Source organism: Rhyacophila brunnea, unplaced genomic scaffold (genome assembly GCF_057557595.1).
Source record: "Rhyacophila brunnea isolate RB1 unplaced genomic scaffold, BYU_Rbru_1.0 scaffold_13, whole genome shotgun sequence".
In the NCBI taxonomy this organism is placed as follows: Eukaryota; Metazoa; Arthropoda; class Insecta; order Trichoptera; family Rhyacophilidae; genus Rhyacophila; species Rhyacophila brunnea.
This window is the reverse complement of record NW_028232785.1, coordinates 7576131-7589013: the sequence shown is the minus strand read 5'-3', so window position 1 is coordinate 7589013 and position 12883 is coordinate 7576131. Positions and strand designations below refer to the sequence as shown.

The following is a 12883-nucleotide window of genomic DNA, read 5'->3' as shown; positions in this document are numbered from 1 at the left end:
GCCCCCCCTGCATTAGCTGATACTGGAGTTACGCACTCATGGCAAGAGGCGCTGGAACGAGAGAAATCTCATGACGTGCTTTGCCCTGTACTACGATAATGGAGAGAAGAATGTTTTTCCTCGACGTCTTTGATATTAATTGTTGTGATAATGTTTTGTTGCAGGTTCCATCCAAGAGAGGGGTCTGGCGGTGCTGATAGTCTGGAACAACAACCTCACGAGGAACAGCGGACAACACTTCAGCAAGGCACTCGTGAGTTAAACCATTATCATGGACCAATAGCTCATTCTGACCATCTGCCCTGTTGACCTATTCATTTTGTCAATCACTTTCACAAATTGCCTGGAATCGATGCGAGGAAATTATATTGTCCCGCCATGGAAGCAACGAGTTGCTGTACGGTAATCGGCGGGAATGTGCAGTAAGGACTCTGCAGACGTATTCACCATAGCTAGGTGTTGAAACATCGCTTGCACCATGCACTATTTACCACATCTCATTGCTTCAACAGTGGGACCTTCACATTTCCCTGCATCGGTTGTACAATATGATATGGATCTTAGTCCTCTAACAAAGAGGTTTCTTAACAGATTAATTTTTTTAACGTGTTAAATAAATAACAACAAAAACATGTTAATTTTTCAAAACCGGTATATGTACCTGAGATCTTGGAGACTTTGTAAGCCGATACGTTACCAATTGACCATCGCAGACGCATTTCAGATACAATTTTCTATTATCTAAAGTCAACTACATAAGTATTGGTCCAGTAGTTTTTGAGTTATAACCGAACAAACACACGGGACACTCCAATTTTATTATTAGTATAGAAGTATATTGCGACTATCCTTTTTTGTTGTTACAGACGCGATGTCGGTCGCTGGAGGTGTTGAACGTCGGCCAAAACCCCCTGGGGGGCGAGACAGTGAACCGGATAAAGGGCGCCCTTCAGAAGAACCGTTCTCTGCTGTCGCTGGGCATGCAGAGCGCCAGGCTGGGGGCCGAGGCTGCCGTCGCCCTCGCGGAAGTCATTGAAGATAACCCCGTCATTCAGGTGCGTTGAACACATGTTTTTTTCAACTACCCCAACGCCGTCCGTTTGGATTCCAAATTCAGTGGAACATTATTAAAACTTTTATTGAATTTATTTGAATGTGATAACAATTACGCATGCAATGCTTCAATTAGAATGCGAGATTTAATTAAAACAAATTGATATAATATTTTGTGATATGTTTCTTCTTCCAGAGGATAGATCTTCGTGACAACCGTCTGCAGGTGGCAGGACTCTTGGCGCTTGCCACTGCTCTGCGGAACAACCGCGGCATCACCAGGATAGACCTCGACGACGCGCCAACGCCACCAGTAAGCCATCTATAATATATTTGATCGTTTAAAATTTGTTTCTCTATTCTGCATATCGACCGTGAAGATCATAAATCTACTTAGTCCGAATATATGATTTTATAGAAAAAGATAAAAACCTGGGTTTGTTCAGCCGACTACGGTGGATATGATTTGACATAGGTGTTTTATTAAAAAAAAAAAAAACTGAGCTTAATCTCTCTTTGACAAAATCAAACATATCCATTGAATTTTTGTTGATTTTTTAATACCATATAATATGTAGTTGAAATCGATAAAATTTCACATAGAGGGTTAGGAATCTTCGCCATCGATATCCGATTTCATTGCTCACAGAACCAAACTGGTGTGGAGTGCATTTGGGCGCCTGAATAGTATCTTTAAAAGTGACCTCCCATTGTGTCTTCTCATTCACCGCTGACGGCACAGCTGTTGTGCCCTCATTAGGGGGCCATTAGATATAATTAGTATGTTATGTAAATGTGGTAATTAAATGCTCCGCGGTTAAGAGTAAAGTGTTCTCACGTATGCATGTGAAACATGAACTCTTAATCTAAGAGTAATGCAAAAATTACAAGTAGCGTTGCATGGAAAGGTGCATGTTGAGCATATAGCATAAAGATCGCAAAAGTAACCGATGGACAAGGAAGCAGACAAGAGTACATGATGTGGTAGGGATTGCAATGGCAATGGGTTGGACATGTTGCTCGGCGAGTGGACAACTGCTGTTATACAGTTGTACCTGAGGGGCACTAAATGCCCACAAGGACGCCCTAAAACCTACAGGATAGACGAACTCATAAAGTTCGGTGGGTGTACGTGGCAGCAAAGAATTAGGGACCGAGAAGAGTGGAGGGAGCTAGGAAAGACCTTCAGTGGATCGAACGCGATTCATGATGATGATGATAATAGACGAGGGGTTTCGAACCTTGGCCCCCACCTCTAGGAAACGTTTAGTTAATGTTTGCACCCACTACAAAAGTACTCAAATCGATTTACTTTCAGTGACATTGCTTCCAGTGAGAGCGATTGGTATTCACAAGAATATGTACTGATACATGTAGCAATGCTAAAACTAACATTTGTTACTGTTTTGATTTTCAGAACGGAACATCCGACGACCGCCACCCGATCGAAGAGACGAGGCTATTGGCTGAAATCCGTGCGGCCTGCAAGCGAAACCTGGACTCCCCCGCGGCACCTCTCGCACGAAAGATCAGCCTCACCTGTCAAACCCTTCAAGCTACGAGAACACCGATACCTGAAATATTAACGCCGACCCACCTATCACCGCCCAGGAGCCAGAGCAGGCCACTGAGATCACCGTTGCCGAGCCCGATACCTTCACCCGCCGGCAGTCCGGTCCCTAGCCCGTCGAAATCCAGCCGTTTTAAAGTCTCACGGGTTGTGGACAATAAAGAACAAAAAAGCAACAGATTCAGCGTAATACGTAACGTTAATCTCACAAGCGACTGTAATAGAAGTGACCCGGAGATTTTCACGAACGTGGGTTCGAGGATTGACGTCGCAGAGTTGTGCGTTTGCTGCAAGTCGCGCAGCACGGATGATTTGACGCGGAATCTCTGCCAGTGTGTGAACTCGTCAAAAAGCGATGACAATTTAAGTGATAAAATACCCGATGGGAACGTGTTGAGAAAATCCGCATCGGTTTGCGGAAATACGCAAGATATGGCGACGATAAAAATACAAGAGGCTCTTTTAGCACAGGAGAGTGTCGTAAAAAACGTGCAGGCCCTCGGGACTGCAGAGAGCTCTGTGAAATTTTCTTCTTCTCTCGACAGTCCTGATTCGGAAATCTCCCGTGTCATGATGCACGATTTCGAAGAAACTGTTGTCACTCCTGCACGTCCCACCGTTGAAGTTACCGACTTCAATAAAACGGAAGACGGCGGGTCAGTTTTCATAAAAAACGATAAAAAGAGTGATAATTTTAATTACGAGACTGCTGATTTTAGCAAAAGTGAAACCAGACGTTCGATTTTATCGGCTTCTTCTAACGAAAGTAGCATGGAGTCCAGTACCTTCGAAGCCGTGTCTATATCGCAGTATTCGAATCAGTTAAATTCGTCAGTTTCGTCAAACGAAAGTGTCTCGCCCAATATGTTCGGAAAACATCTTAAATTACACGGTTCGGTGACCAGCTTAGAAGCTAGCGTCAGCTCGGTGGATTCCCTGAAAAGCACCAATGGTAACAACGTATTTAATTTCACCACCGATGACAAATTACCGTCGGAATCGTGCCACTCCAACGTGGACAGCGGATTCGAATCCAAACTGGTCCGAAACGAATCGATATCTTCAAACGAAGGGACTCTGACGAGCGGATCAAACCTTCGGTCAAACATATTTTCTTCTCCGATCACGGCGGGGACAGACTCTGCCGAAAATACCGCTACATACTCCTCCGACAATACCTTAACCGATTGCGATAAGAGTAGAAGCGTTCTACTGGAATTGCCGACTAATTCTAGCCCCAAGAACACAGCTCGCAGTAGAAAGATCAGCTGGGTTGCCCCGTACAACCCGAATCCAGTGCCTTTTCACCCGAAAGCTGACGCAATCGAGAGCATAATTGAACCAGTAAAACCCCCAACGAATCTTGAGAAGCTATTAAGTATATTTCAACATCCCGGAAGTTTGTTTTCACGAAGTACAGATAGTAGTAGTACTGTAGAAAAAAGGAGTACAGATATTGGCGGCACCGTGGCGAGTGTCAGACGAGATTCTCAAGGGTCCAACACCAATTCATTCTGGTCATGGGGTCTCGGCGGCAGTTCTAACACAAATTCTGCAGTCACTAAGAATGTCGTTCCAGTTGTTACGGCTACTGTCGATAAGTTAAAACGTTTCGGTGAAAGTTTTGAATCTACAGCGTCGCAAGATACGAATTTAGATTCGTTTTACAGCAGTTCGGTGTCGGCGGAATATACTCTACGTTTGGCAGAAGGCAGAAATGACGTTGAGGAACCTGTCGTCCGTAAAGATGACGCCAAGAAAACGGTCGAGAGGATCGTGCAGAAGGACAATTTGATGGATGACGATAAAAGCCTTTCGATTGATGATTTGGCTGGTATAGCCGACACCGCTATAACTCCTAGCGAATCTTGTTCTGAGTTATTGGAACGGCAGATCTTTAACGTGCCTCTCGAAGCGGTTCCAGAAAATACGGCGATATCACCGCGTGGAAATATCGCATCTGAATTATTACAACAGTGTATATTTGACGTAGAATTGACGTCAAAGGCTGAACACGATTCTTCGCCGCCACTGCTAGAGCGTCAGATCGATACTGATGACAGTACGCCGCGTTCTAGGATGCGTTCTGATACCGATTTGCTATTACGCGAATATGACGAGAGGATAAACTTAAATCAGTATGGTTTCGGAAGGAACATTGAAATTATTCCACAAAATATTTTGATTAAGGATCCGAATTACGTTCTGGAAAGGTTGGCGATCGGCGACATTCCGTCTATAGACACGAAAGCTGTTGTCACAACCGAAATCGTTCTCGAGAATAGATTGGCGGGTGGCGGTAGCGGGGTGTCACCTAATTTACAAGGTGACGGTGATGTTCCGTTTAGTAGTGAAGAACAGGCTGCGGTGAAGAACGACATTAAAGAATCGAGCATCGTGTCGTCGAGAACGAGTACGGAGGAGTGTGATATCGTTTTCAATCCAACGTTGGCATTGGGCGGCTCCGATTTGCACCGGCGGCTTTTGATTAGTCAACTCAACATGCAGAACGAACTCGATGAAGTCAACGACGCACTATTGACGCAAAGTGATGAAACAATTGAAGTTTTAACAGAGAATTGTGATATTAACAAACCGGTCGTAATATCTAACGTTTCGGATTGTGAAAATATAACTAGTGATGCCGCCGATGTTTGCGTATTAACTGTCGTGCAGCCGGAATGCGTAACTGTACATTGTGATGAAAACATTAACACTGACGCTACATCTGTTGTGCAACTAGATAGAGACATAATACTAGATAATACGCAAGTTTTAAGTGTAATTTGTGATGTAAATGTAAATATTAACGCTAATATTAACGCAGCTTCTGACGTAAGACTGGAAAGTGTATTAAATACACAAGTCTCAACTGTACAGTGTGATATTTTACCGTTTACGGTTTGTGAAAAAGTTACCGCAGATGTAATTATTGACGTCGCATCTACTGTAGAACCAAACAGTGACATTAAAACTGAATCTACGCAATTTTCAATTGTTAATTGTGACAATAACAGTGTTCAAGCTGTCCCGGTCGATTTACAGTCTGGCAAATTTTGTCTACTGCCAGAGGACGGGGAGCGTATATCTAGTTTCATAGACAATATTATATCCGTTGCCACGGATATCTGTATAGAGAGGCGGTCTATTGTTGATAATAGACAAGATAATTGCCATAGTACAAATGATGGAGTTTTACCAAGTGATAGTACAAATTTAGGGCCAGATTTGAGAGAATCAGATGCGGGGGTGGTGCAGGAAGCCGTTGGTATTTGTGATGTTACCAATTTAGATATATGTGAACATATATTAGAGAAAAACGAGGGTGTTCAAGATTTTAATGCGAAAACGGGTGATTCGAATCCTGAAGAAACGAGTGGAATCGGTGATAAAACGACTCGTACGGGAGACGAATCATCGGGTCAACGGAAAGAATCTGCCGATTCATTTCTCGTTGTCGACAAAGGGCACTGTGATAAAATGGCAGAAACGAGTGACGACGGCAGTTGTGATATTAAAAACGCCGTCGTTGTTCAAAAGGCGGACATAGTACAAAGCGACGCTGCGTCGTTAAACAAAGAAATGACAATTGATCTCAGTCAGAATATGGCGATTCGGCCGTCCGACTTTCAGCAGAAAAACAAAAATGCGTATTCCTCAGTCTTGAAACGGTCGATGGGCCTCGAAAATAAGGCGCAAACTGGCGAGAGGCAACTGAGCCCCGAAACGGGGCCCTCCGTTGACAACCTGCCGAGTAAAATCATCAGGAGAATCAAGGAGAACATCAGCCCGGAAAATACTCTGACGCCGAGCATGAGTAATACGCAGACTTTGGCGAAGGAGCTGTTGGAAAATCGATCTGTTCTCGGTATGGCAGCCATCTTGGAGAATCACCATCAGGATGAATTTATCTCTAAGCTATTCGGAAAATTGGATGACAACGAGAAAGACTCGGAGACGGGTGATGTTATACTTGAACAAAAGATAGTCGCAATGGATGTTGATATTTTAGATTCAAAAGTACTTAATACGTCGATTCAAAAAGGTACGAATCCAATTTTGAATATAGCTAGCGAAAATGATGAATTGAAGGTGTCATCTAATGTTGACGAACTGTTTAAAAATGAGATATCAAATGTTGGCAAATTATCTGAAGTTTCTGTCAATGTTGCTAGCGAAAATCATAAATCTAATATTTCATCAAATGTTGGTGAAATGTCTAAATTAATTGAAGAATCGTTTAGTGTTGATTTGTCACCCAACATTGACGTTTCATCTAAAATTGGCGAACAATTATTAAAAGTTAATTTAGAAACTGGGGAAGACGTTTTAAAACCTGTAGAAGTGTTCAACGTAGATGCTTCTAGTATAGAAGTGGTGCGCGCGGAAGAATTTCAAAATGTTGACAATCCTTCAGTTTTAGTATCCGAAAGTGTCATGTTAACGCCCAACTTTATAGATCAGGCCAAAGACGCCTTGGCGGACATTTTGGACCAAGACAGCGGGTCGACTAATTTAAATTTAGAACAGAAAACAATTGACGTCGCTATTATCGTTGACGAATCCAGTCCGCTGTCGACGCATGAAAACATTCTAAATTTAGTCGACGTACGCGTAGGCGAAATCGTCGATAAGAACGTGCCGATTGAGATTGCTACGGCGGTCGACGCGTGTACGATATCTGAATCATTTAAATCCACCGACACTTGTGTAGAAGCGTTCGTTAATATCGCGCAAGATGTAACTTTCGATGACGTGTTTTTGCCCTCAAAAAGTGAAAGCGACACGACAAAAGATGATACGTCCGAAAATAACATGTCAAAAAGCGACAACTCCTTCAAACCGGTGTCGATTTTGAAGAAAAAAATTGAAAACAACGGAGGCACGACCAGTCCGAAAGACATACCCGACATGCGGAAGAAGAAGCCTTATCCGAACTATGATAGGACGCATCCGATCCCGTCGAAGAAGTCTTCGCATGACAGTAAAAATTTACCATTGCGCTGCGGCAGCCTTCCGGAGACGTCCAGTCCTCGCTCCTTGAACCCCAACGTGACCCCCGTCGGCTCAAGATCACCCGTCGGGGGCGGAACTATCGGCAAATTAGCCAGAGATTCCCTGTATGCGTTGAACGTTAGCGATGAGGAGCTAGATCACATACGCTTCGGCGGACAGGCCTCGATGGAGAGTGTCGCGTCACTCGGCTCCGTCTCTGAAGACGTCAGCCAGTCGGATGAGTGCGAAGTTTCTTCCAGCTCTTCGCTGTTGATGTCGGTCACCATGGAAACGGGCGACGAGTGAATGTCTTATGTTTCAACGTTGTTTTGTTTTGTTTAATCCAGCTGATGTTTTGTATCTGTGTAAGTCACTTAATAAGCATTGTGTTCACTTTCTATTTAACGATGTCGGAAATCCGAAAAGGCGGAAGTCGGGATAAGCACCAGAATCCAATGTGAGTCTCAGATGCTCCTCCACACTCCTCTATCTACCGCAAGCTCCTTCCGTTTTTAGGTGTGTCGCTTTTTTTTACATGGTACAAACGCTGCAGTCTTCAGACCCTTATTCACTTCTGGTATGTTAAAGAAGAACCTCTTTAGCGATAGGTTGTTTTCGATCAATTAGACATTGCCTCCCCAACCGATTCTAGGGATTATCGTCCAACATGTTCAGCTTGTGATGGTACCTTCTCCCCGCGTGTCATCTTTCTCGTGTACAGCTCCGAAATCCCTACGCAACGATACCCATCTTCTGGTCTTTTCTAAGGCTCAAGACCTAAATCAATTTTGGCCGTATGAGGGTTTTCTACAGCCTTGGCATCCTTAGTATAGCATCCTGCAACTAATTTTGATTTCCCAATTTGTAATTTCATCACGGATTAACTCCTGCTGACGAGACACTGACAATAAAATTCTGAATTTAATGCCATAATTGTGCACAGAGACACCGTAAGCTATCCGTAAACGTCAATCATTCCAAACAATCTCAATTCAATACACTGAAGCACAACAATAGATTTGTATGCTTCGGATAACAAAATTATCGGAACGATGATAATTAAATGCCATGTCCTCTTTCTCTCATTTTATCCATTCTTCTCAATACTCGGTTTTGCTTTGTGATGTATTTCTGTCAAATATAATCAATTCACTAATCCAGCGGCCATTTAAGGTCGTTTTGTACCTCTTACCGTTCGCCAACGGGATTCGTCCAGTAATACGAGTGATACTCTCATCGAATATTGCTCCAACCATTTCCATTTAGATAGCTGTAAATACAGTAGAACATCAATATAACAGACAAAATATCAGGTCAAATGTGAAAATCGTTAAAAACATCCTATTAATTTTATACAAGTTTAAATCCAAGTGTCACCGCTTGTAAACAATGTTCTACGCATGATAATCACGTCATACTTCTCGCACTCGAATTCGAGTCATAATGCCGTCCTGATTGTAGACTGAACGTAGCACTGATGTTTGCATCGCTGTCCGCTAATTCACACAGCTGCACAGCAGTTTAATTTGTTTACTCGAAATGAATGGATGCATTTATTACTCCATTCAATAAGTTTATAATGATTACGAGTAGATTTAGGTCACCCCAGGTATCACATCAAGACCGAAAGTGAAACAGCAGATGAAGTTATGGTCTTGGAAAATGAAGATAGTGTGGAATAAGAAACAATCAATGATAAGATCGCATCTCGACGATCTAATACCATTTATTGACTATTCGATAACGAAATTCAACTATATTACATGCATTTTCATAGTTTTAGAGTCGATTATAAAAAGACAGCAAATTGATTTTTTCAAAGCAGGATTAGCGATGGCAAGCGTGTCAACATTGAACATTAATGTCACTCCACAACGGGTGTGTCTGGATATATCATCCGAAGACGAATAAACAGGATTTTGTTTGTGTTTTTATATAACAGACTTTCGGCTTTAATTGACACCCCTTACACACATTAGTCCGTTATATCGAGGTTCTACTGTATACCGAATTGAAATAACTAAGCCAAGAAACGCAGTCGTCCTTTGCTATGTTTTCCGTTGATATTTCTTTGGATAATGAGTAATGAGTATCCTGTACTTTTGCCTTCTCATTCGTTTGATGATGTCAACATTTGTCAGTTCAAGGAATTTAAAAGATATGTCTACACCAGGCATGTCCACAGTAAGGGGAACATATTAGCCTCAGTCAAAAGCGGGGATTCATATCTTCTCTTTCACTCACTCCTGCGGCATACCGTGAGTGATGCAATACAAATCAATTAACACGACGAGGTCACGCATGCTTCTTCGTGGTTGGTTAATTTTATTTTATTCGGATGTGATTGACCAATGTCCACCTGATCTATACGGCCACATATCGAAGGCTTGTTACCAATAGTGTGTAAATTAAATTATCATGATAACTGTTTACACGTAAAAGTGCTGACTGTCTCGCCAATCTCATTCTTCAATCGTAAGCGAGATGCATTGTTGTCATTGTATGGTACTATTTCACTAATAGTTCGTATTTTTCCATCAGGTTCGCCACATGTATCGCACAACTCTTGATACAACCTTGCAAGATAATACGTGTTTACACGTGCATTTTCTTGTTATGGCCGCGATAATACGTTCTGTCAGCAGTAAATCCATGCACTTGTAAACGGGGTATTAATTCGTATGGGTTTATCATGTGATTGACCAATTCCCATCCCGGCATCGACGCGTTTAATTGGATCTGTCACTTAAAATATAAACAACTTAACGCTGTCAAAATGTTGTAAATATAATTTACGCACCCACCGCCGGCTTAAATCAAAATTGAGAACAACACCGCCGTTTTCGGATTCCGACATCATTATTTCACCCGCAACTTCATATCTATCATTTGATTTTCTCATCACGTACGTACAAGGTTAAAAAGATGTACGTTGTACAATCTATTATTACGTTATTTTTGCTTGTAACTATAATAAAAGTATATTTGAAATAAATATTTATAATATAATATATAAAATATTTTACTAATTAATCACAAACACCAATCAATTTAGATAGATTTAATCTAATTCCTAAGTAATTTATTATTTTAGATATATATTAATTTTTAACATATATATGTATTTATAATATATATTAAATTATTGTAAAATAATTGTAATTTAAAAAATAGTTAATAGCGATGTTGCTATAATAGAAAATTAATAATAAATTTCATTTTACTCCAATCACAATAATAATATAGAACATAAGAAATTGAATTTTTGTTTGTTTTTTTTTTATATTATTTATAAAATATTTATTTTTTATTAAGTCGCAATATTGTTGTATCTTTTTTTAAAATAAACCAAAAGGTTGTATGTCCGTATCGGTGATGAATCTTGGAAATAGACTGTTAGGGTCTGATATAAATAGTGCACGCTAAACTTTGTCAGTCAAACGTATTTGTTTTTATTGAACCAAGACCACAATGTTTAGATGGTGTTTGTTAGTTTTTTTAAATTAAATTAAACGCTGCCTAATTCAAGCCGTAGTAGATAATAGTTGAAAAATATAAAATATCTAAAATTATGTCATTAATCCTTTCTATGCCGCAGTTAGTTAATTGATAGTAATTAACATAAGAATCGGTGTAATTAAGGCGTCCAAAGACGCTCTGGGCACTTAACCGGTTAAACCATACATAATTTTAGATATTTTAATTTCTTAATTCAACAAAAACAAATAAGTTTGACTGAAAAACCATGCACTATTTCTATCGGATCGTCCATAGCATAGCTAAACGATTATATTACGGTTTAGGCAGTGTTTAATTGAATTTTAAAAACTAACCAGCACCATCTGCAAATTGTATTCTTAGTTCAATGAAAACAAATACGTTTGACTGACAAAGTTTATTGTGGACTATTTATGTTGAATCTTAACAGCCTATCTCCACCCTTCGCCGCCGGTCCGTATTCGACTTTATGTTGACATTGGCATTAAATGCTTTGTACAATGGCAATAAATCCATGTCGGATTTTACAACGCTTTCCATTCGCTACGGACATATAACATTTTGACATATTTTTCATTCACATTGTACAAAAAGAAGTTAGGATGTATTGCATTCACGATGCACATACGATATTTTAACATTGGCATTAAATGCTTTGTACAATGGCAATAAGTCCGTGTCGGACTTACGATGCTTTGTATTCACTATGGACATAGGACATTGTGACATATTCTATATTAACGGACTAAATGTTGTTCATTCTCAGTCTTATCGACAGTAGTCAGTATCAGCGCATCTATTCTATAAACAAGACTGCTTTCGGCCGCTACGGATATATTGGCACTTATTGTAACAATTACAATAATTTAGCCGTCTAAATAGTCAAAACTGTCTATCTCGCTCTAAAATTTACTACAGCCAAAAGAGATGCTGTTAAAACATAGCACTTATTGTAACAATTACAGCTAACTTATTTGTTACAATAAGTGCTAATACGTCGATACAAACCTACACTAGATAGCTGCCGTGGCGGCCGAAAGCAGTCTTGTGTATAGAATAGATGCGCTGATATATATTTCTTTCATTCATTAAATACATACAACCTTTTAATATTGTCATTAAATTCTTATCATCGTGTTCATATTATATCCAGAATATTGGAATACGATATTTTGCATTCTCTACGGTCATCAGAACCTTCGATATTGCTACGATGGTGTACAAATGATTCTTTCGTTATAACGTTAATACTTTTCATGGTTAATAGATATACGACCTTTTGACGCTCTCATTGATCAAGTTTTAAATTGATAATATGTCCACATAATATGACTTAGAATTTTCACATCCTCGTCATATGTCCACGTTGAATTTTCTGCATTCGAAATGGACATACGACCCTTTGACGTCGGATCTATTATTCACTTGCGTAATATTGACTCTTAACTATGTTTTGTTTATATTGAAAAGGACTTACGTTAATATTACGCAGCGTAGAATATTGATACTTAAAAATTAAACAAAGTATATTAAAAAAAAATATTGTTGATACTGTAAACCAATGGTTCCCAAACTTATACCTTATGAACATTCGTTGCGTGTATCCGTTTTGAATATTGAACCGAATATCGAATGTTCATTGAAATGCTCTTGTAAATCTACCAATAGTTAAAGCCAACAGCTTAATACAAGCTTCTATAATTCTATAATTAATTTATACTCAAAGACGTGTCGTCGGTCAATAGTTATTTCGGCTTTTACACCATC

At 40.1% G+C, this 12883-nt stretch overlaps 1 protein-coding gene across 1 annotated transcript in view; it reads left to right on the top strand.

The window, feature by feature from the left end:
* The window catches only part of LOC147076328 (uncharacterized), a 39339-nt gene extending 31280 nt beyond the window's left edge, over positions 1-8059 (top strand). Inside the window, exons 8-11 of the mRNA XM_085941716.1 lie at positions 165-253; positions 867-1055; positions 1250-1366; positions 2471-8059. Of these exons, the coding sequence (XP_085797842.1) occupies positions 165-253; positions 867-1055; positions 1250-1366; positions 2471-7924 (5849 nt within the window). The 3' untranslated portion in view covers positions 7925-8059. The remainder of the gene's footprint in view (positions 1-164; positions 254-866; positions 1056-1249; positions 1367-2470) is intronic.
* Positions 8060-12883: the final 4824 nt, after the last annotated feature.